Genomic DNA, 25,808 nt, shown 5'->3' on the forward strand with positions numbered 1-25,808 from the left:
GGAGCGTGTCTGCCTCCCCGTGGAGCCAAATGCTGCCCCGCGGGAGCACGCAGCCCTGACCCCACAGAGGCTGAACGTGGCGGCAGGGCTCCAGGGGAGGGGCCGGCAGCTTGCTGCGCTCGGCCAGCGCTCCGGCCCCGAAGCGCAGACCCCACGGCTTGCCGTGCCGGGAGAGCGGGGCCATTTGCCCACCCAGTGCACACGGCTATGCTTCTGCTCCCTGCTCCCGCGGGGGGAGCAGAGGGCAGAGGAGAGCGGGCGAGGCTGGGCAGGATTTTTAATGGCATGCTGGAGTCCGGACAGGCTCCAGCGTGCCATTAAAAATTGGCTCGTGTGCCATCTTTGGCACGCATGCCATAGGTTGCTGACCCCTGCTGTAAATAGTTGCCCAATTGCCAAGCATGCAAACTGAAGGATTTTAAACACCTTGCCTGCAGCAACTGGAATCCCTGAAGACCTAGCATTTTGGGTGGAATGATGAGCAGGGTACAATCTGTGTGTGTACTCCATATGTTTGAATTATATCTTCAGACTTCTAGGAATGCTCATTCATTGCCACCTTCCAAAGGGGCCACAATAACATAAGTGATGGGAAAATTATTTCCCAGCAACTGTAGAAAGAACTAGCTTTCTAGCGGTTTCTAGAGTATAACCATCTCTTCCTCACTGCAACAGCAATGTGATCCTCATATAGAGGAATTAATTTCAAAGCCGCCCTCTTTCTGAAATAATGGGAAATACAAATTCAGCCACAGGCTTGTTTAGCATCCTTCCACTTAATCTCAACACCAGGAGGAGTCCACTGTGCCCACCAAATCAACATTGCCTATTTTCTATGATAGCTGGTCATAGAATTCCAGCCAATCATCCTGAAGAAATGCTAGTGTATCTGAGGCAGGAATCATCATGGCAACATCAAGAGATCAGGGTTCCATTGTGCTAGAGATTATACGACCAAGCAGGTCTCTGACCTGAGAAACTGTTTCCTCTCAGACAGAAGCATAACTTTCAGTGCTCTCCATCAGGCTTCCAGGTGAGAGACAGGGCAGTGAGTCTATCAGGACATGCAGAAAAGTCTGATAATCATGTGAAGCCCCTCCTCAGGCTGCAGTGTTGTGGGAACTATTCCTGTCTGGTTTTGAGCCCAAGAATCTTTGCTCTTCCAGGGAATGGGGCTTAGTCAGAAGGGCAGGAAGGGGTGTCTCTCCACCCCTCTGTTGCTCCACAGGTTAGCTCCATATTAAAGTGCAAGGAGCACTTCAGACAGTCTCTGACCAGATCTGAAACACACAGCCATTCCACTCCCCACTAAGCCATACCTTCATGGGATTACAGAGGGAAAGAGAGAAAACTTCTCATGTTCAAAATGGCACTTAAAACTACAGGCACAGTACCTCTAATGCATTGCAGTAAGAAACTATTTCCTTTTCTCTCTCTTCTTTTTCTCCTTGAAGGCGTTCCAACTGGTTGCGTAGGTTGCTGTTTGCAAGTTCTAGTTGCTCTTTAGTGTATTGCAATTCATTCATCTTCTCTTCAACACTGGCCTGCCCCCAAAACAAGTAGCAGCAAAATGATTTTACTTGTATTTTCTACTTTTTATCAGTAGTTAGGTACTCTGGCATCAGTCCAACTTTTTTCCAAGTGTAGCCTACTAAAAAAGGAAGGCTCTCACCCTCCAGTGCCAATCATACTAAGGTAAAAAGTTTTTCGCCAGCCATCATTACTAGCTTTTGGAAGAACCATATTAGCATTCCAGTTTATTCACAAGATGCAAAGTACTGTACATGACCTTCTAAAATTGTGTTAGTACAGGAAGAGACTAGAGGTAGACATTTGTCTTCAAACAGAGTGTTCATACCATGAACTTACACTGATAAAGTATTAGTCACATACCTTCACACTTTCAAGTTCCGTTAGTTCAATCTGGAGATTTAGCACTTCCGAAGACATGGTTTCATGTACACGTTCAGACATCATGTGCAATTCTTCCGATTTAGCATTAATGACTGCCTTTTGATGTTCCACTTTGTGCTTTAGTTGTTTCTCACTTAGTCGGGTTTCATCTAGGTCTGCTTTCAGCTTCTCCAACTTAAAAACACAGTAGTTACACAAAAATTGATATTGTAAGCATTGCCAGAGCCCTGGGCACAATTAACAGAATGAACCGAAGGCTGTGAATTAGGGTAGGCCTTACTAAAATAGTAATACTGGGTATCAGCTATTCCTGACTTAAGAGAATGGTACAGAGATACACAGCGTTCTCGGGTAACTACATAAACACATTCCTAAGAAATGGTACAGGAACGCACTGACCTCTCAGACTACCAGATACAAGAATAAAGGCGGTAACTAACAACATCTGGAGTGTAATACTTGTTTGTGTCAATGTATCAAAAGAGAAGTCATAGGAAGGACATCTTGTACCGGCCTAGGGGACAGTATTACATTGATTAAGCTGCTATGCTGCCTTGGGCATACATCTCTTAGGGCAGGTCTACACTAAGGGCGGGGGTCGAACTAGGATACGCAAGTTCAGCTACGTGAATAGCGTAGCTGAACTCGAAGTCCCCTAGTTCGAACTACTTACCCGTCCAGACGCCACGGGATTGAAGTCCGCGGCTCCAAGGTCGACTCCGCCACCGCCGTTTGCAGTGGTGGAGTACCGGAGTTAACCGGAGCGCGCGGGGAGTTCGAACTATCGCGTCTAGATTAGACGCGATAGTTCGAACTCCGAGAAGTCGAACTCACCGCGTCGACCCGGCAGGTAAGTGTAGACTAGCCCTTAGTGTACCTGGAACCATTAAGGCAGGGCATTATGACTGCACTTTGTCAACAATAAACCTGGCCCTCACCACCGAACCCAAGCATGTGGTCTTTATGAGTAACATTGAGGTCTGCTGAATCAACTCGCAGCACCCTCTGCTAGGGCATAATATACTGGTTTTGTAACAAGCTACCATGAAGCCAACCACATTGTTTTGTGACAACATTCTACCTTATGTTCTACCTAAATTCCATATTGCCAACGAATAGCTGGCTTGAGTAAACTGCAGAACAAACATACTTATCTTGTATAGAATCAGCAATATTCATTTAAACATTGCTGATATTTCCCCCTCCTCTGAAATTCTACCATAAGCAGCCTTTGTCTCCAATACTGTTTTATTAAGTACTAACTATTACTGTATTGGAAAGTTTGATTAAAAATAAGTAAGCGGTCAGAAGGATTGACGGCTAAGTAAACTCTGGAATTTTCAATATACAAGGGGAAAAAAAACTAGCTGTATGCCTGAACCATTCATTTGATTTGTTGGGAGTGATATTGCAGTTATAACTTCAAGAAATAAGTTACCGTATATACTCGTTCATTAATAAGCAGCCCCCCCCCCAAGATGGTTAGGTAAAAATAGCAAAACTTGTATGACCCTTCCATAAACCTACCCTATATTGCAGAGGTTGGCAAACTTTGGATCCCGGCCCGTCAGGGTAAGCAACTGGTGGGTCGGAACGTTTTGTTTACTTGGAGCGTCTGCAGGCACGGAGCCCCTCAGCTCCCAGTGTCCGCGGTTTGCTGTTCCCAGCAATGGGAGTTGGGGGAACTACCATTTGCAAGGGAATGGACATCCACATGTCCTTGATCCACTAGGCGACCAGATTGATTTCGAGCTTCATAAGATTCCCGCCTTTTGTCAACTTCACCATGCCTGAGCACATCCATTCAGACCACATTTTGCGTAGCCTGTCTTTAAAGGGTTTGTTCAGGCAGACATCAAGCGGTTGTAGAACTGAAGTTAAGCCTCCAGGCATTACAGCAAAAGCAGTTCTCTTATTTTTGGCCACATTTTTCATCTCATCTGTCTTGTGTGCCCTGAACATGTCCCAAACGAGCATAGCAGGTTTCTTGAAAAAGTGCTTCCAGACTCTTATTCCACACTTTTTCCAGGCATTCAGTAGTCCCACTTTCATCCATCCATCCCTTTTCATGTGCACGTACAATGACACCAGCAGGAAATTTCATGTTTTTAGGCAAGGTTTTTCTTTTAAAAACAACAGGAGGGAGCTTTGATCCATTTGCCAAACATGATAAAACCACTGTAAAATGGACTTTTTCCATGGCCAGTGGTTTTAATTAAAACTGTTTTTTCACCAATACCGGTTACCATTCTGTTGCTCGGGAGATCGAATGTCATTGGTGTTTTGTCCATATTTCCTATTTGTGACAGTTCAAATGCATATTCCTTTCGATATTTTATAATTAACCTTTGGAAAGATTCGATCTATTCTTCCAGCTCTTCTAGACAGCTTTTGCACTATCTTTGTTTGCTGATGAAGACAGAGACCATGACGGTTCATGAAGCGAGTACACCAACCCGCTGATGCAACTAACACTGACGGCTTTATTGGACTTGTATTTGTCGTCTTTCGACATTTGCAGAGCACTCAAATTCCAGTTCTAGTGACAATGTACCCATTTTGTCGACATTCAACAACCCAATTATTGAGATCTTTCTCTAGCTCAGGAAATGAAGCGTACCTCTTGGCATGTCTTTTAGTGTTGTTTTATTTTTTCGCCATTCTCTTACTTCCTTCTCACTGATACAGAATTCACGAGCAGCAGTGCAATTATTGTTTGCTTCTGCATATTCAACAACTAAGTTTGAACGCTGCATGATAAGACTACCTTTTTCTTTTGATTTCACCGTTCATTTTAAATACTAGTATGAAAATAGATTATTATTGTAGTTATAGATTTTGTAGGACTTTATATAGGAATGTCACCTGCTTTATCACTGTCAAATTATTATTGTTCTTTAGTTCAGACATGCCAATCTACAGGGTTGCTTTGTAGGGATAACAGGCTATTTCAATTTTATTAGAGATTCCATCGATTCTGCACGTTATATTTTCATATTGGCTCAAAGACTTATGAGGTCCATTTCAAGCCAATCTAGTCCACTAAACAAACCCTTTGCAACTTTAAAAGGCTGTAATACTGACATCAATAAATGGGTTGGCAAACTTTGGCTCCTGGCCTGTCACGGTAAGTGGCGGGACATTTTGTTTACTTGGAACGTCTGCAGGCATGGAGACCCTCAGCTCCCTGTGGCCGCGGTCCACTGTTCCCAGCCAATAGGAGCTGTGGGAAGTGGCGCACCACTTCCTGCAGCTTCCATTGACTGAGAACAGCAAACCGCAGCTACAGGAAGCTGAGGGGCTCCATGCCTGCAGACATTCCAGGTAAACAAAACTACAATGTATTAGATATTCAATTCAATGATTCCATAGAGTTTAAAATCATTAAATTTTGGTGTAGACCCATTTATAAGCCAAACCCCACTCTTTGATGAGTCACTTTTTTACCAAAAATATTTGGCTTATGAACAAGTATATACGGTAAGTATTCTTCCAAATCTTGCAAATATTCCTTTATATGCATGTCAGCAACCTTTTAGCAGTTCATTACATCCCAAACCTTGTCTTTAAGTTGACTGATTTCTTGTCCATGGATTCTTTCAAGTTGTTCTCGCTGTTTGTCCAGTTGCATATTTTGTTGCTGCTTAAGAGCATCACATTCAAAGCTCAAGCTTTCCAACATTCTATTCTTGAGCTCAACTTCTCTCTGAAGTGAATATTTGTCTTGTTCAAATTTCTGAAAAATAAATGTGATATTGATAAGTCTTTGTATCTTTTTAAGTGACTCCTCAAGCATCGGTTTATTTTAATGCATTTAGACTCGAGTTTCAAGACTAAGTAATTACTAGGACTTTTAACTCCAGCTGACCTATCTTTTTCAAAAGTCATCAATTGCTTCATGAAGATTTTCAAATCTGTCTTACATCCACACGGAATTTTTGTAATTTATTTGGTAGTTCCCAGTTGCTCTAATTCTCCAGGCAGACTGCAGAGTCCTCCACCCCTGTAGTCCCATGTACTTAAGTTTGTGTTAGTATTTGGGCATGTCAGTCATAAACCATCTGGTGACATCACCATCCAACTAATGTGAGGAGCATGACCACAACGTGAAGCACTTTAACGTGTTAGCATTTAACAGTCATTTTTAAAATGTTAGCTTACGTGTCATGTTTTGGCTATTAAGGAGGAAAAGAATTATTCAAATGTTTACTCAGTGTTGAACAACTTGATCTGAATATCAGGCAGACATATGACAAAATAGATACAAGTCCCATTTATCATTCCAGCTTCCAGTTCGAAGAACCATCTCAGTGGTTTATTACAAGACTTCCAAAATAGTGTTCTAGCTAACTATAAAGGAGAGCTTGGGTTTCCTACATTTTATGCTTTCATTCAGCTGGAAATTTGGAATAAGATATTGCAAGGAGAGGACTGTATAAAAGCCTAAACCAATGGACGCTAATGAGACAGAATGGCAAACACACCACAGAATAGATGACTATAACTTGGCACAATTTGATTGAAATCTAGAGATATCAGAAAAGGTCCATTTCAACTAACTAAAACCCACAAAATTATCCATCAGTAACAGCTAGCACAAGCACAACCTCCCCCCCGCACCCACACCTTCCAGCTACAGGGATCATGTGTCACCTGCCCTGTGGCAGCAGAGAACTCTCTGCAGCCCTGCTGTCACGTGCATGAAGGAGCAAAGCTGTAACAGTGGAACTACAGAGGGCTCCCTGCACAGCTCCAGGGTTGCTGATGCTGGATTCCTGCAGGCACAAGGTGCAGGAATCACTGCAGTCCTGCTCTGCCCTGCCACAGACCTCAGCCACAAGAAAGAAGAATAGTGCCTGGCAGGTGGGGAGGCCACCCCACTGCTAAGTAGTACCTGCCTGTGGACAGTAGGGTGACCTCCCCTGTGGCCAGGGGATCATCCTCTTCCTCACAGTCCAGTGTCTTCTCTACACCTGCAGAAATTAGGTGTCAACAGCCCTGAAGCAGTGCCAGGAGCCCTTTGCAGCCCTGCTGTCACAGCCCAACTCTCTCACCAGCTGGGAGAGCTGGGGTCCTCTGCTCCTCTCCACCAGGACTGCAGCCTTCCCCACAACTTGTGCCTGCAGGGATCCAGTGCCATTAGCTCAGCAGCCGCAGAGGGAGCTCTCCGCAGCCTGGCTGCAACAGCTGTGCTCGTTCACGCACCAGCCAGAAGCGCAGGACTGACCCCAGGCACAAAGTGTTCAGCAGCAAGGTGGCCTCCCCACACATCCAGGGGCTTGTCCTCCTCCTCACAACCCTGGCGATAGGTCTCTGCTCTTCCAGGCCAGGTTCACAGTGTCCCCCCAAAACACCTTGTGCCCAAGTGTCTTGGGTTTGTCTGCCACGCTGGGAGCCCCATCCCACTTTCAGAGCTGCCCTAACCATCTCCTGCTTAATTTCCCGCAACTGTAAACATTAAAGTAGTTTAAAATTATAAACAAGTGTTAAAAATGATATTGAATTTACAAAAAATAAAAATATTCTGCCAAATCCAACATGAAAGTTCACCTCAGTTTTGGTGCTCAATTCACTCCGCAGCTGATCTAACTGATTCTGCATCTCATTTTGTTGCTCCAGTATATGCAAACCATATTGTGCTGCCTTTCTCCGCTCATCTTCTGCTTCCTTCAGTTGGCGACGAAGATTAGAAACTGCCTCTGTCTCCATTTTATTTTCTCCCTCCAGCTTCTTTTGGAAGTCTGCACATACAAAATGAGCAAACAAATTTAGAGTCAACATAAAAACAAAGCTCAATATAAAAACCTAGTTTCTATCTAAAATTCCTTTTCAACATGCAAGTATGATGTATTGTCTTGGTGTCGTGCCTTTTGAAGAATAAAATTAAGAACTGACACTGCTCATTTAAGAAAGTAAAAACCAAGATAAACATTTCCACTTTGTAACACTGGGACACAGCCAGCCTCAAGTAAAATAAAATGCAGTGACAATACTCTGCAAGTGCTACTTAAAAGCTGGCAAACTATTTAATCAGTTGAAGGGGATAAAAAAAAAAGCTAAATCTTTAGGTGCAGAAGTTGTGCAGCCAACATGAACTGGGAACTAGCAAGCAGGCTTTGAAGCTTATTGCTGTCCAGGAGCAGCCAATTATTTAAAAAATTCTGGTAAGAGATCAGACAATTTTTAAGCAGACAAGTCTGCTAATGCTGCTTCTTCCACCTGGGATATGAATACAAACTATTTTCTAGTCTTCAACCAACAAATGAAGATTCCACAATTACATTGCTGATGACACTCGTTAAAAAATTGTGTTTATTAAATTTGTAACTGAACTCCTTAAGGGAGAACTGTACGTCTCTTCTCTGTGGTTTTACTCATATTGCACCATATATTTCATGTTATGGTAGTCTTGGATGACAACCCACCACACATTTGATTTAAGAACACTTTCACTGCAGATTTGACAAAACATGAAGAAGGTACCAATGTGAGATTTCTAAAGAAAGCTACAGGACTCAACCCAAGGTTTAAGAACCTGAAGTGCCTTTCAAAATCTGAGAGGCATGAGGTGTGGAACATGCTGTCAGAAGTCTTAAAAGATCAACACTCCAATTTGGAAACTATAGAACCCAATCCATCAAAAAAGAAAATCAACTCTCTTTTGGTAGTATCTGACTCAGATGATGAAAATGAATGTGCGTCGGCGGCACTGCTTTGGATCGTTATCGAGCAGAACTCATCAGCAAGGAAGCACATCCTCTGAAATGGTGATTGAAGCATGAAGGGACATACAAATGTTTTGCATACCTGGCATGTAAATACCTTGCAACACCGGCTACAACCGTGCCACGCGAATGCCTGTTCTCATTTTCAGGAGATGTAAATAAGAAGCAGGCATTATCTCCCATAAATGTAAACAATCTTAGCGAAGTAGGACTGAGTGGACTTGTAGGCTCTAAAGTTTTCCATTGTTTTGTGTTTGAGTACAGTTATGTAAAAAAAATTCTATATTTGTAAATTGTACTTTCACAATAAAGAGATTGCATTACAGTACTTGTATGAGGTGAATTGAAAAATATTATTTCTTTTTACAGTGCAAAAATATAAAGTGAGCACTGTACACTTTGTATTCTGTGTTTAACTGAAATCAATATATTTGAAAACAAACATCCAATAAATGATATTCTATTTTTAATCTCACAATTAATCATAATTATTTTTAATTGTTTGACAGCCCTTGTTATAACCATGTTTCATCTTGTACAGGCATGGAGGTGTTGAACTTTCATCTGCATAATAAATTCAAATAGAAAACTTTTGCTGTAGTTAAGTCAAACTAAAAAAAATTACTCTATACATATTCATTTTCCATTTCATGAGTCCATTACCTTAGATCAGTTTTCTAGCGTCAACTTTTGCCATGCTTTTATTACATTTAATTTTTCTGACAGGTTAGTGACAAACATGTGCCTAGTGGCAAGTTTACATTTTGAATATTATAGTTTTTAGTTAAGCATTGAAGTGCAAACCTTTTCTAATATTCTGTTAAACAAATTACAGTATGAATGTCAAAGTCCAACTAAAGAAACTCAATCTTCAAGTTTATTTCATTTTTTTTCCACAAGTAGATTGGTTTGAGTGAATACCTCATAACTCAGAGCAAATACTATCTGTGAAGGCCAGAGAAGAGTATCTGGGTTAGTACTTATGTCTATTATTCAGTGGCTTTATTCTGTAAGATAGAAGAGAAAGGCATACAAATTAAGAGCCAAGTAATGCTGTTAATGAGATACTGTAAATCATGCCAAACTTCACATTTAGTCTATCTACAGTGTTTCCTACTGTGCATACCATCCAGTTAGCGTAGAGACCAAAATCATAACAGACAGGGCAAGAAATAGTATTGAGAACAGCACAGCTGCCAGATTAACTGCTAGTTTCAGGGCATTTTATGTTAGAAGTGTTTCTCCTCTGAAAGCTAACTAAAATGGCACAATAAGGTTGCATAATTATCTCTCAATTATGATTTCTATAAATGAATATTAACTTAGTCCCATAAACTCAGCCTGGGATCAAACTGTTCTAACTTTAGATGATACTGGAATATTAAATCCCACAATCATATTTTAAGGCCAGAAGGGACCATTATGATAACCTCACCTGACCTAATACAGGCCATAGAACATCAACCAAAAATTTCTGCATTTAGCAGATTAGATGCTATAGGCAGAAGTTTTCTAGAAAGAGGCAGACCAAAAGTCCATTTCGCCCAGTATCCTTCTTCCGACAGTGGCCAATGCCTGGTTCCCAAAAGGAATAAGCAGAACAGGTAATCAAGTGATCCATCCCATCACTCATTCCCAGCTTCTGGCAAACAGAGGCTAGGGACACAGTCCCTGCTAATCATGTCTAATAGCCACTGATGCCCTATCCTCCATGAATTAATTAGTTCTTTTTTGAACCCTGTATAGTCTTGGTCCTCTTCCCACACACCAGAAAGAGAGTCTGAATTAGAGACACACACACAGGGACTGAAGATATTACTTGAGAAATTGGGAGAACAAGTTTTCCCCAACCCCTCAATATGGTGCTGGTGTCTGGAGTTGAAATAATATTCAAATACAGAGCAAAGACCCCAAGGTGCTGATGCTAGCTTTTGGGGGGGGGGGCGGTGAGGGGGGGAGGAAGGGAAAAAATAAAACCACTAGGTGGGTTTTCATAGATTTCAAGATCAGAGGGAACAACTACTGTGACCATCTAGTATGATCTCTGTTACAACACAGGCCCTAGAACTTCCCTGTAATAACTCTAGTACAAACAGGAAAATCTTTTAGAAAAAGGTCCAATCTTGATTTAAAAAAAAGTTACCAGAGATGGAGAGAACACCATGACCTTGGGTAAGTTGCTCCTACTGTTGATTACTTAAAATGTTATGCATATTTCCAGTTTGAATTTCTCAAGCTTCTACTTCTATACCTTTGTCTGCTAGACTGGAGAGCTCATTATTAAATATCTGTCCCCCACCTAGGTAATTACAGATTTACCAGGTCACCCCTTTAACCTTCTCTTTGTTAAGCAAAACAGACTGAGCTCCTTGAGTGTCACTATATTTAAAGTACTGTTTTCTAATTTTTTCAGTATTCGCATGGCTCTTCTCCCTGTCCAATTTATCAACATCCTCCTTGAACTGTGGATGCCAGAACTAGGTACTTTATTCCAGCAGTGGTCTCACCGGTGCCAAATACAAAGGTAAAATCATCTCCCCACTCCTAATTTGAGATTCCCCTCTTTATATCTTCAAGGATCACATTAGGCCTTTTTGCCACAGCATTGTACTGGGAGAGCTCATGTTCAGCTGATCATAACCTGCAAATCTTTTTTCAGTCACAGCTTCCCAGGATAGTTCCCTGTTCTGTGACTATAGAATATCTTTGTTCTTGGATGTGAACATTTTTTCTTTAGCCATATTAAAATGCATATTGTTGGTTTGCACCAAGCTTACCAAGAAATCCTAACAGCAAAGGGGACTGGTCACTGATACAGCACAATTTATCACACCCCTAGTTTCTGTGTCACCTGTAAACTATCTGTGATTATTTTTTTCTTCGGGTTATTGATACAAATCTTTGATAGCATAGAGCCAGGAACCCATCCCTGCTAGAAACACAGCCGGAGAAGACTCAGAACCATAGGGAGTTCTGGGAAGGAGAGGAATAGAAGAGTTTTGGCTTAGGAAAAAAACAAAACAAAAAAAACCACAACAGTGGATCCAGTTTAGCTTCAGGATCAATAAACATCAAAGCAAGCTGACTGAGGAGGAAGCAGATGAGAGGCTCCATGGTTAGAAGGACAAGTAATGTACTGCAGAAGGACACTGGACAACGTTAGAAAACTGACCCTAGCCCAAAGAAAGCTCAGGAGTGATGAGGAAACTGAAACAGGGAAATGTGTGTAGAGTTTCGTTTTGCATAGACCGTCATAGTTCTTGTGCAGTTAAATAAAGACCAACAATGGCTAGGAATCCTGTGCAAAGTCTGTGTATAAGTTGTGTTAAACCTATCACTTGTCCTTGAAGAGTTTATTTGTGGACTCAGAATGCCCACATGACTAGAGTTCTGAAAGAGTGTGTGTTTAAGCTATTGGGGAGGGGAGAGTAAGCAGGGACTAGGCAGTTAGATCTTGGGGTCTCAACTGTCAAGAATGGGTGCTAGACAGAAGACCTGCATCCTGAAAGTATGGCCAGGGACCCCAAGATAAGGTCTACACGTGGACTCTGTTCAGCCTCTAGAAGCTTAAAACACATGGGATCTAGCAGTTGGTTCCCTCACAGCAATCTGAAGAGTCCCCAAGAGACAGAGTTCAACTACATATGAAGGCATCTGTCACAGATATTTCAGTATGCCTTTGCTCTTCCCCACACTAGTTTTTTGCTTCTTTACTATTTTGGCATTCAATTCAGATTTATTCAAATCATAGGGTATTTAAATACTCTATAGAGGTACTTATCTAGCCCAATATGTTTAAAATAGAGAGATCACTATCAACGGTTCATTCTTGAAGAAACTGTCCAAATTAATGCCTTTTGGGCACAGTTCATTTTGTAACTAAATGTTTCAGCCAGGTTATTCAAGACTTTCAATTCTTTATACTTTTGCATGATGCCACTTAAAACTACAGACTTGTCAGTCTTGAAGATTAAACTAACAATCTGAGACAAAAGCTTAATCCTAGAGCCTAATTCTACCAACACTTATCCATGCAAGTAGTTCCACTGTTTCTATTGAAGTTATTTACGTGCATATGTGGTATCAGGTACTGAGTGTATTTTACTCTACTTGGTGCTGCTAAATACTGTATAAACATTTATGGTATGGTGGAGTGGTATGAACAGTTGGAGCAGAGTGAATGAGAACAAATTGGAATTATTTCTAAAAGGGTTCATGTATTTAGTCTACTTATCTACTGAGTCTGAGGCTTATTCTTAATTGCTTTTGAAAACATAGGCTAACCTGATAAGAGAAACATATGGCTAAATGGTTAATAGGTTAAGTACAGCATAATCATTTGGAAGAGCATCACAAGTTGACATACCTAGAATTAACTACTAACAATTGACTCAAGTTTACAAATGAAAAGCCATTTGTTTTTATACATCTTGTACCATAAAAAACAAGTATTCTGGCCTTCAGACCATTTTGTAATAAGACATTAAAACCCTAATTGAGACTTACAGCTGCTCCTCACCGCTACACAAAAAAGCGCACACACCACCAGCCATATCAAAATCTAGCTCCCAAGCAAACCCTCACCACTTTCCTGAACTACAGACCAGCCACTGTTAGGTCCTCTCCACAAACACCTGGAAATATAGCAATTGCAAACTCTGATCACTGGGTTCATCTAGTCCAGTATCCTGTTCTTTAGAGTGGTCAGTACCAAAGCTTTGTATAGGCATTGTGAAAAATTTCAGTTGACTGTTATGGAATAACCTATCTGTACATAACCCAAGTTTCTTCCTAACCCCTATATCAGTGTCCTCAGACCATAAGCCAGTCTCTACTGAGGTTTTCGTCCCTCTAAACTAGTGGCTCTCAACCATTCTAGACTACTGTATCCCTTTCAGGAGTCTGATTTGTCTTGCATACCATCAACTCACTTAAAAACTACTTGCTTATAAAAATCAGACATAAAAACCACAAGTGTCACAGCATACCATTACTGAAAAATTGCTTACTGTCTCATCTGTACCATATAATTATAAAATAAATCAACAGAATAAAAATATTGTATTTACATTTCAGTGTTAGTATGTAGAACAGAATAAACAAGTCATTGTCTGTACGAAATTTTAGTTTGCACTGACTTCACTAGTGCTTTTAAGTAGCTTGTTGTAAAACTAGGCAAATATCTAGACGAGTTGATGTACCCCCCTAGAACAGGGGTGGGCAAACTTTCTGGCCAAGGGCCACACTGGGGTTACAAAATTGTATGGAGAGCCGGGTAAGGAAGGCCGTGCCTCCCCAAAAAGCCTGGCCCCCACCCCTATCCAACCCCTCCCACTTCCCGCCCCCATCAAAACCCCCCACCCATCCAACCCCCCCTGCTCCTTGTTCCCTAACTGCCCCCTCCCAGGACCCCCACCCCCAACTGCCCCTGGAACCTCACCCCCTATCCAACCCCCCTGCTCCCAGTCCCCTGACTGCTCTGACCCCTATCCACACCCCTGCCCCTTGACAGGCCCCCCAGGACCCCACTCCTATCCAATCCCCCCTGTTCCCCATCCCCTATCCACATCCCTGCCCCCTGACAGCCTCTGCCCTCTCCCCCCCGGACTCCCACACTTATCCAACCCTCTTCTGGTCCCCCATCCCCTGACTGCCCTCCAGAAACTTCACCCCATCCAACCGCCCCCTGCCCCCATGTCCTCTGACTGCCCCCTGGAACCCTCCACCCCTTATCCAACCCCCCTTACCATGCCACTCAGAGCAGCATGTCTGGCAGCCACGCTGCCCGGCCGGACCCAGACACGCTGCCCTGCTGCTCGTCAGGAGCACGCAACCCCGCCACCCAGAGCGCTGCCCGCACGGCGGTACGGCTGCGGGGCAGGAGAGACAGCAGGGAAGGGGCCAGGGGCTAGCCTCCCCGGCTGGGAGCTCAAGGGCCAGGTAGGACGGTCCCACCTCTGCCCTAGAAGACCTCTCCATACTCCATGGGTACACGTACCCCTGGTTGAGAACAACTGCTCTAAACTATTTTTAAAAACACCTAATTTAACTGATGGCATTGCTGTTGATAAATGTCATTCTTCTGTTGCATTCTACCAAGATGCTGGTCTCAATCTGGTGGCAGCAAGTTCTACAAGTTTTGTATTAAAAAATGTTTCTGTGTATTAGGTTAAAATTAGCTGCCTTTCCATTTTACTACATCCCCTTCTTCTTGCTTTTTTTTTTTTGCCTTCATACAAGTACCTACTTAAGCCACAGATCCCCCTCTGAAATAAATACCATTTTACAGCACAAAAATTGAGGTAGAGAAATTAGATTACCACAGTGAGTGTGGGCAGAATTAGGAAACAGAATCCAGGACTCCTTATCTTTTCCTTTATGATCAGCATATCATCTTGCCAAATTTGGTGACAAAACACATGTTATTTATAACCTCTACATCTGGCCACAGGCAAGGACTCTAAAACATAAGATTTTTAGATTATATTTCCCTGGTAGTTAAAATTGTAGATTCTTCACGGCTCATAAAAGAAGGCTACTAGGACTAACTAGGAATATAGGTGGTCTCTAGTGATAAGCAGCACTGATATTGTGCCAATAATATCAGACCACATTTTATACTCATGGACAGGATAATTTTTCCCAATTCCTTGTTCAATGTTAGTAAATGAACTATGACTAACAGCTTGTAATGTGAATTTATAAAGGAAAAAAAGACAATACAAAGTCAATTTGAAATTACCCCAGAAATACATTCTTATCCTGCTTTAATCAAAAAGTCTGTTTTTTAGAAATCTTTGAGAAAACATTTCTAACTCACCTTGACGAGTCCATTAAACTATTTGGATTTTATCCTCAATGTACAACTTTTATTTAATTTATATGAACAAAGTTTCTGCCCATAGCTGAAGCTGGTTATATCAGACTATTCTCCACACTCCTTTCAGGTCTGTTGCTGCCTTTTGAAAATGCAAATCAGATTGAGACTCCATGGAAATGCAAATCCCATTCAAATCCCATTTGAGGCAGCTGTCAGCTATTACAGGGACAGGAAAACCATACAAGGCTGCCAAGGGACAGAGATTCTCTGTAACCAGCACCAGTCAGTGAAAAAAAACAGGAAGCTACATCCCGGCCTCTGCTTTACTCCCAACACAAACAATCTGAAAATTTCAACCTGACTCCTATACACTTCCCCTTCCTTAACTCCCTCCCTCTGAGGCTCTCAAAAGATAACCAGCAAACAAAACCTAGTAGACCCCAAAGAAAATTAAAGAGGGAGGGAAGAGCAGATTCTAAAATATTTCCAGGGGCAACATCTTCATGAAAAGCTCAGTTGCAATAATATTCACTGCTGGGAAGAGGGAGAATTGTGACATTTTGCTGCTACTTGGGGGGTTAGAACAGCATAGGCAGTGACCTGCATGTTTATCACTTAAGCTGGCATCGATGGTTCCGGGAGCTTTTTACCCATAATCTGACAAAATGTTACACATTAAGGTCACTGTCTAAACTAAGTCATATTTAACCCATCAAGTTAACTAAACTACTCAAGGTCATGTTAAAATACTTTTATAGTTAGCTAATAGATACAAGCCCAAGGTTCAGACTCACAAAAACAACCAGGTTCTTATTAATTTCATTTAGCAGCTACTTGGCAGAGCTCTGATCAGCAGCTGAGTTGCAGGAGTTCTATCTGCAGTTTCTGGAAGGGAGCAGTGCATCCGTTTTCACAGCTACAAGGGCTGAACTCATTTTAGACCAAAAACTGACTCTGTATGACATCACGTTGTGCTCTCTCCCACCACCCCCCCATGCTTCACTGGCTTTTTCGAGCTCTGTGGAAAGAAATCTGCAGCCCAAGCCTATTCACCAGCTCTTAGAAACTACACAAAGTTTGGTAAACTTACTTATCTGAAGTAACACTTCTTTGAAAACATAATGAAAGATTACCCCAAGTTTCACCTCCCTTAAAAACTACTTGCTTACAAAATTAGACAAAACACAAGGGTGTCACAGCATACTATTACTGAAAGAGTGCTTACTGTCTCATTTGTACCATGAATTAGAAAAATTAATTGGAATATAAATATTGTACTTACATTTCAGCATATAGTAGTATACAGAGCAGTATAAACAAGTCACTGTCTGTATGAAATTTTAGTTTGTACTCGCTAGTGCTTTTTATGTAGCCTGTTGTAAAACTAGGCAAATATCTAGATGAGTTGATGTACTCCCCTAGAACAGCAGTTCTCAAACAGGGGTCCAGGGCCCCCTAGGGGGCTGCGAGCTGGATTCTAAGCAAGTCCGGCATTAGACTCACTTGGGCCCAGGGCAGAAAGCCGAAGCCTTGCAGGGCTGAAGCCGGGGGCCCCTGAGCCCCGCCACCTGGGGCTGAAGCCAAAGCCTGAGCCACTTAGCTTCGTGGGGTCCCAGGCAATTGCCCTGCTTGCTACCCCCTTAATGACAGCCCTGGCTTTTATAGGCACAGGTGGGCCAAGGAGTTTTTATAGCATTTTGGGGAGGCCTCATAAAGAAAAAGGTTGAGAACCCCTGCCCTGGAAGACCTCTGCATACCCCCATGGGTACGCATATCCCTGGTTGAGAACCACTGCAGAAGTTACCCAACATTTAACCTCTCTCAAAGCAAGTGTCAGCCATATGGAGAAACACCTGCACCAGTCTACATTTGCACTGTGGGAGGAAAGAGGGGCTGGGGGAGTGGAGAGCATGCAAGGCAAAGGAAGGAGATATTCTACACAGAGCTGGTAACACCACCTATGACTATATTTGCTTAACACTCCTCACAATAAGATCCTGTTTTCAATTGCTTATAACTTTACAAACTTTAACTTTTCAGGCTGAACTTTTCCACTTCATGTATCTACCTCAGGCTGTTTTTTTTTTCCTTTTTTTTTTTTTTGAACGCTTTAGTCAAAATAATTCAAGCATTTCTGAGAACAAGGCTAATGAAAACAACTTTTTACATGTTAAAAAAATTTCTTTGGATCTTTTCTTTGGAAAACTCTCTCACCATGCTTTGGAATAGGGAACTGAAATTAGGAAGGGGGTGACCCATGTGTTAGGGATGCACCTTTTGCCACTGCCATGAAAATCCAGCCAAATTTCATCAATTTGGAAGCCTTTATAAAAAAAAAGGGCAGTTCACACACACTCAATGGACATTTGCTGGAATATAACAGTTAAGATAGCTGAAGACTGCATCCTCCATGAGCATGCACCATCCCCACAAGAGTATCTACACATGACTGGACGGCACATACACCAAACCCACAGAGCATACTCCATTCCCTCATAGCTCCAGCAAATGACAAAACTGCACCCAGATGCCATGCCCACAGACTGACTGATTATGCTCCCTCCAGCTTCGCACTACAAGCACTCAATAGCTGCTCTTGGCTGGGCACTAGAGCTGACAGCAGAGAGTCTGTTTCTCCTATGCTCTCTATGACCACCCCAACCCAGGCAGTGTGGAGGAGAAAGCCATTAGATTCCAGTGTATGGGGAGCAGGCCAGGAGTAGGTTGGGACAAGGAGCTGACAGTAAACTAGGTCTGGAAGCCAGGGAAGGAAGGTGATGCAACACAGGGAGCTGGTGGATGGAGAGAACTGAGAATAGATGCAGAGCCAGAGGGAAAGGAAAGGGGAGACAGAATTGACAATGATCCAGGGTGCAGGGAGTGAACTATGACTGGCTGGGTAAAGAGACTGGGACAAGGAGCTGGGGCATGCAAAAACACAGATAAGATGAGAAGTCTGGAAAGGGAGATTGGAAGCTAGTGAGGACGAGGAATGCAAGCATGAAGGAAACATCAGGAGGCAGGGGAGTGAACTGGGAATGGCTGGACAAGAAGAATAAGACAGGGAATATGGAGAGGTGAACCTAAAACTTACTAAGCAAGGAGACTGGAACTGGAAACAGAAGGCTAAAGAGTGGAGACTAGGACAAGGAGCCAGTAGTGGGATAGAGATAGGACTGGGATGGGGCAGACGTGGTCAGGCTTGGGGAAATGGACAGAAAAATGTATCCACTAGGGCATGCTCCCTTCCAGAATTTGGACTAGAACTCTGGATTTTCAAGTCTTTACCACACCTCTGCTGTCAGCAAACATCTATAAAAACTACAGTCAAGGTGTCCCATTCCTCTCTAGCGTGGGTCCACGAAGAGGCTAATTAACCATGTGGATACCAGTATGATACCACAAGAAGAAATCTGTGCCCCCCCCCTTTGCTTTTTTAACATCTTAGGAAAGTACATAAAAATACATTAAAAGATTATTAAGGTTGCAAAGGCCTCAACTTCACAGGAGGCTGTTGTCTGTTTCGTTTGTTGCAACAGCTAGAAGACAGAGTGAATGAAGCATGGGACTACTGGAAGAGAAAGGATAATGACATGGTTAAAGTAGTTGAATGCTGTCCACAGAATTGGATTCTGTCCCTGCCTTTTGCCACTAAGTTCCTCCATGTTGCTAGCAGGGATCTGGAGCAATCAAATTTTTGAATTGCTCCACTCCAGCTCCGCTCCGGCACCAATAGTGACTGCTCCAGCTCTGCTCTGACTCTGCTCCGTGCTCCAACTCAAATTAATTTGACTAAATAAAAAAGTGCATACTGTAATTTTGAAAAAACAACACATTTTTATTCAGACTTTTAAAACAATTTAAATGTCAACAATGATACAAACTAGAATTCATAATTCATTCTGTAAAAAATTATTGCAGCAATCAAGTTGTCTTTCATAGCCTGCCGCAAATCATTTACAACTAACTTTAAAGCCGAAAACAGTCGCTCTACATTAGCTTGAGTTGTTGGCATGCTCAAAGCAATTCTACAGGCAGCCTGAATGCGGTGTCGGTAGCTGTGAATGGCCTCAAAAACAGACAACTTTTAGCCTACCAATATACTCCACTACCTCACAATCTTCCCGAAAGTTTCTCTCGAATAATGCTTCATTACAATTACGAATCTCAGAAACTCGTCAGCGTCTTTCTTGTTTATCCAATTCCTTTTCGAAGGAGTCATCTTCTGAAGAATTGGTGCTTGAATTATCTCCAATTTCCTGTGATGCTTGAAGACGTCTCAGGGATGGACCTCGAACAAGTTCAGAGTGGAGACGGAAGTTTGAGAACAGCCTCTTATTTCTGAAGGATGTGAACTTTCTGAAACCGCAAATTCGATTGTTGATGACTCCTTTTGTTGTGTTTCATTTTCTTCAACCTCTTTCGACGAGTTCAAATGTAGCAATAGATTTTGGTTTTGAGTCGTCGCGCAATATCAAGGAGCCCTTCCTTTGCCTTTGGTATTTCCCTTGAGGTAAGAAGAATCCGATACCGTTGGTCAACAAACTCCAGCAAGGAAATGAATTGTCAAAAAGCTTCTCTTCATGTTTCTGCATGGAGAATAGAATTCCTTCTGCAATTTGTCCATTTTCTTGCAAGAATTTTGACAGTTTTCGCCATTCCTTCATTATAACTCCCGGGGTTACATCAACAACTTGAAGATTCATTGTTGTTTGGTTTGGGTTTGCCAAGAGGTCTCACAAGTTCTTCACTTCGTCCCATTCAGTTTTTGTTAACTTGAGTTCTCTTGTTCCAGCAGCAGCCACTTGTTCACAGTAAGATTGTGAAACGAGAAGCTGATCAATCATTGCAAACATTGAACCCCAGCAAGTCGCAGTATCCAATGATTGATTTACCCCATGTAGATAAAGCAAACGCTTTAAATACTTGGGGCTCGTAGTTTGACAACGACTTGTCGAATTTTTGCCAGCAATTACTCCGCATGTTCTTTGTTCAGTCCATCCCAGATTCACACTCTTCAGTTGGCAATGCCACACCTCATCAGTTGGACTTTTGAGTCGTCCTCATGAAGCCATGTTGGAAGTTTGAGACTAGGTCATTAACCCATTGCACAGAATCATCCATGTTGAGTTCGATTTCATCCATTCCTTTAGTTCCTTCATCAGGCAAAACAGCTTCAGTTCTGTCCACATCTCTGTTCTCAGAGGTAGAAATGGTTTCATTGTCCTCGCTGAAATTTGACGGCACATGTCATAAATAAAATAAATTAGGATATCTCCATTAATTATCTCCTAGAACTGGAAGGGACTTTGAAAGGTCATCGAGTCCAGCCCCCTGCCTTCAATAGCAGGACTAAGTACTGATTTTGCCCCAGATCCTTAAGTGGCCCCCTCAAGGACTGAACTCACAAACCTGGGTTTAGCAGGACAATGCTCAAACCACTGAGCTATCCCTCCCCCCTACATCATGTTTGCTGCATTGTCAATGCAGATGCTCAGCACTTGCATTTCACAGATCCCAAATTTTTCTAAAATAGCTTTTACTTGACTTTTCATGTACAAAGAATTGTGACGCCCTTCAGTGTCAATTATGTCCAAGGTTTACACCACAGCTTTATCTTTTCCTTCTTCATAGTACTGAGCATTGATTGCAAGGAAATTTTTGTTTCCACGGGTTGCCGCATCCATTTTCAGGTAGCACAATTTTTGCTCCAAAGCTTTCTTGAGCTCTTCACAACGAGGCTCAGCTGTGCTAACAACTAAATGACAAACTGCATCATGCCCTGTCAAAACACCAAGCTGCTGACCCATTTCACCTGCAATTTTTTGGAATCCTTTGTTCTTTAGCCTGAATGTAGTGAGCGGTGTTGAACTCAAGCAAACCATTTCCATCAGCCCTTCACGGAAAGTATTGGCATCCATGGTGACTGTAACCTTGGAGGACTTCAAATATGAATCAAGTTTTGTTTGCTCAATTTTGGGTTCCTTTTCAGATGAAGGTCCACAAAAAATCTTTTCTCCAGGAGTTTTCAAAGAGCCAGATGAATGTCGTTTAGCCGCATCAGCTTTCTGTTTTGCCTCATCTTCCCGGTCCTTTTTTGTAACCAGAGCCACATAGTTTTCAGGATGGTTATGTTTTACATGCCACCAAAGGTTGAAACTTTTCATGGCACTTGCTTCATTTGTCTTGAAGCTACATAGCTTGAGCTCGCCATTCACTTCCTTTTCCACCTTGCACGTTGACGATTTCTTCTTTGCTTTTCAAATTCAAAAGTAAAGACGTCATTGAGATCCTTTCCCGTAAATCAGCTATCAATCGTGGGGGGCAGATTTGATTTTTTTGTTGAAGCCATGGCCAAATCTTCTTGTGCTGCTACCGCATCCAAATGTTTCTTATGATCTTCGAAAAGGAATGAACAAAAGCATTAAATTTTTTATAACATACCTGCTTGTGATATCTTAACCACTTAAGGTACTTCAAATTTATTTTGGATTTTCTGGACAAAAAATGATCACATTTTCTTTTTACACAAAAAAATTATTCAAGTATATTTTAATATTTTAACATGTTTCTGGCAGTTTTAACGAAGTATTAATATACATAATTAATATACATTATTTATAAATTGCAAGTTAGTTTTTCTTATTAAATTGTGCAGTAAAAATTAGAAATATTTTCCAAGTTTTTAATTAATCTCTCAAAAACGCTTTAATATAGATATATCAATGAAATTTGGTATGTGCCATAGCATTAGTATGTGCTATCGCTGTTCTACAACATTAATTGTTGGGAAGTAATGAGGCTACACATTACAAGGTTGAAAATAAATTTTAATGGGAAAGCGGATTCAAATTGCAAGCACAGTCCTTTTAGTAAAGAGAGCAAATTTTTGGAAATATGTTTTTGCTTCATCAGCCTGAATAGATTACACAAGATAGAACCTGTTATTTGAATCCGCTTTCCCCTTAAAGTTTATTTCCAATGTTCTATCATACAACATCATTCAAATAAAATTATTTAAACTACAGGCATCGTGAACTGGGGGGACTGGGCCAATTTTATTTAATATTTTTTAAATCTTCAACTATTTAACAGATACGACCCTAGAATATGATGCTAAAACATGCATTAAAATGGTACTCTTAATTTATTTTGTATAATTAACCGTTTCAGAGAAAACTGTTTAAAAATTGTAATCTGCTTAGATACTTAGAATAATACAATTTTACTTATTACTTATTTTTCAACTTTCAAACCATACATTTTAAATAAATAACCACCAAAAATTATTAACTTATTATGGAACATAATATTACCGCTCGTAGCCAGGGGCAGTCGACGACAAGCCTTTCTTGAAATATGAAATAAAAATGATCAACTGTCAGTTCAGGACACCTATGGTTTAAATAATTTTGGATAATGTAATATGGTAGCACATACTAACGCTAAGACACAGACATAATTTCATTACTTTATATTAATATCTCAAAAACACTAATCAGAAATTAACTTTTCATCACCTCCTTGAAGGGACTGTAGCTCTCTTAGGAAGAATTTTAGGATACGTGTTCACAGAAATGTTTTTTTCTTAAAATGACCTTAGGATTCACCCCCAAAGTTGCGTTGGACATTTTCCAATCGCTCTGGATATATCATAAAAATCACTCCTAATTTATGCAAAAAATGTTTACTGTATATTTATATGCCTGCTGCACGCGACTTTTTCAGTAAATTTAAAATGACAAACAACGCTACCAAAAGACCGTTGAACAGATGACATATAAAATAAGTCCGCCAGAGTGATACAGGAACATGTGCAAATGAACAAATGTACCGGTAACAGGAGTCCATGTGAAAAATGAGCTTAAGTGGTTAATATCTCTTGTGATATCTTAATATATCTGTCATAACTATAAAGGGAAGGGTAAGTATACAATACTATAAAATACAATACTAGTATACAATACTATAAAATCCCTCCTGGCCAGAGGCACCAAAGTCCTTTTACCTGTAAAGGGTTAAGAAGCTCAGGTAACCTGGCTGACACCTGACCCAAAGGACCAATAAGGGGACAAGATACTTTCAAATCTTGTGGGGGGGGGGGGAGGGGGCTTTTGTTTGAGCTTTTTGTTTTGGTGGTGTTCACTCTTGGGACTAAGAGGAAGGACCGGACATCAATCCATGTTCTCCAAATCTTTCTGAACAAGTCTCTCATATTTCAAACTTGTAAGTAACAGCCAGGCAAGGCCTATTAGTTTATCTTTGTTTTCTCAACTTGTCAATGTTCCCTTTGCTAGAGGGACGTTTATCCCTGTTTTGTTGTAACTTTGAAACTAAGGCTAGAAGGGGTTCCTCTGGGCTCTTTGAATCCGATTACCCTGTAAAGTTATTTTCCACCTTGATTTTACAGAAATGATTTTTACATTTTCTTTTTAATAAAATCCGTCTTTTAAGAACCTGACTGATTTTTCCATTGTCCAAAGACCCAGGGGGTTGGGTCTTTGATCACTTTGTAACAAGTTGGTTAGGATATTATCTCAAGCCTCCCCAGGAAAGGGGTTGTAAGAGCTTGGGGGGATATTTTGAGGGAAGAGGAACTCCAAGTGGTCCTTTCCCTGTTTCTTGTTACATCACTTGGTGATGGCAGTGTACCAGGTTTTAACCTAAGCTGGTAGAAATAAGCTTAAGCGGCTTTCATGCGGGTCCCCACATCTGTACCCTAGAGTTCAGAGTGGGGAAGGAACCCTGACAATATCAATAAACGAAAAATAAATTTTCAATATACCTGTTTGTGATATCTTAAATGTTGCATCTTGCATCACACTCTTCCGTAATCGCAACACTCAGCGTTGTTTCATTGATCAATCCTCACAAAAGAAGTATCAACACATACTGACATAACTAATCTATGCGAGTACGTACTCGCCTAACCTTGGCACAGGTTGGGAGCAGTCTACAGTGTTGCCAGATGTCTGATAATTATCTGATTCTTTAATAAAACATATCTTCAAAAAACTTTGTAATTTTCTATCTGTACATTAAATCTTGATTTTAGGCGAAGTGAGAATAACTGACATATTACGTAAAGTGGTAAAGTAGATGTTAATATCGATTGTTATACAATCTGAAACTTTTTGGCACCTTTAGGACTTTCTTGCTAAATATCATTGATTTTGGATTGAAAATGAAAAAAAAAACTGGACCAGTGGAGCAGTCTAGATTTTTCCGTACTCCGGCTCCACTCCAGCTCTGGGCAAAAACCTGCAGCTCCACTGCTCTACACTCCAGCTCCGGGCTCTGCTCCAAAGCCCTGGTTGCTAGGCAATCACTTAAACCAAACTTTTCACAGATGGTCACTAATTGCGTGTTCATTTTCTGGGTACCCAACTTAAGACCCTAAGGTCTGACTTCCGTAGCACTGAACAGTCATATTTACTGCATATTTGCAATTGTTACTAAGGTCACACATCGAACAACCAAGATAATTCATTCAGGGAACACTTCCCATCCCATGCACTGAATAAGACCCGGGTCTCTCTCATAACATTTATGTGGGCACCTAAAACTGTGTAATAATAAATATGCACAAGGGGGCTGAATTACAGATGCAATTGACACGTGAATCCTCTCATTCCCTGACTTCTGAGGGCCCGACTTTGCAACCTAAATGTTCTTCTAGGATAGTCACTGATTACACTGGCTGTTCTCAGTGGTGGCAGATGACAGAACAAGAAGCAATGATCTCAAGTTGCAGTGGGGGAGGTCTAGGTTGGATATTAGGAAACACTATTTCACTAGGAAGTTGGTGATGCACTGGAATGGGTCACCTAGTGAGGTGGTGGACATTGGCAGCGAGTTATATGGGCCTGTGGTGCCCATGCTCCACCAATATTCATGAAGGGGGTCCCAGCTCCACCATGCTTGGGGGGGGGGCATGCTGTGGGGGGGGGGCCCACGCTGTGGGGCGTTCTCACCTCAGGGGCATCTCCCTGCAGCCCCAGAGTCCCTGCGTGCTGTGGAGAGGCCCCAGCGCTGACCCGGCTCCCAGCCCATTGGCCAAGAACCCCGACCAATGGGAGCTGCAGGGGGCGGTGCCAGAGCTGCCTGGCAACACCTCCACAGCAGGGAAGGGGAGAGAGCTGAAGGCAGAGACACTCCCCCACCCCCAAGGAGTCTGTCACTCTCAGAGACATACAGACACAGTCGGGGAGTTGTGGGGACAGAAAGATGGAGGTGGGGGACAAGGAGCAGCGATGGGCACCCCGGGGCTGGCATAAAATACACAGTACAGAGAGGGCTTTCTGAGGGGGCTATAGAAACACACACACACACACACACACACACACATA

At 41.9% G+C, this 25,808-nt stretch overlaps 1 protein-coding gene across 4 annotated transcripts in view; it reads right to left on the reverse strand.

The window, feature by feature from the left end:
• Positions 1–25,808, reverse strand: part of SPDL1 (spindle apparatus coiled-coil protein 1) — a 56,859-nt gene that overhangs the window by 27,227 nt on the left and 3,824 nt on the right. For 3 of the 4 annotated variants that reach the window (XM_045028596.1, XM_045028595.1, XM_045028592.1), the window contains exons 2-5: positions 7,465–7,655; positions 5,474–5,650; positions 1,894–2,088; positions 1,395–1,544 (exon numbers count right to left, since the gene is read on the reverse strand). In XM_045028596.1, the coding sequence (XP_044884531.1) occupies positions 1,395–1,544; positions 1,894–2,088; positions 5,474–5,650; positions 7,465–7,623 (681 nt within the window). In that variant the 5' untranslated portion in view covers positions 7,624–7,655. Of the gene's footprint in view, positions 1–1,394; positions 1,545–1,893; positions 2,089–5,473; positions 5,651–7,464; positions 7,660–25,808 lie in introns of all 4 variants that reach the window. The other variant, XM_045028594.1, reaches the window with a different exon arrangement.

This window comes from Mauremys mutica, chromosome 8, assembly GCF_020497125.1.
Source record: "Mauremys mutica isolate MM-2020 ecotype Southern chromosome 8, ASM2049712v1, whole genome shotgun sequence".
Taxonomy (NCBI): Eukaryota; Metazoa; Chordata; order Testudines; family Geoemydidae; genus Mauremys; species Mauremys mutica.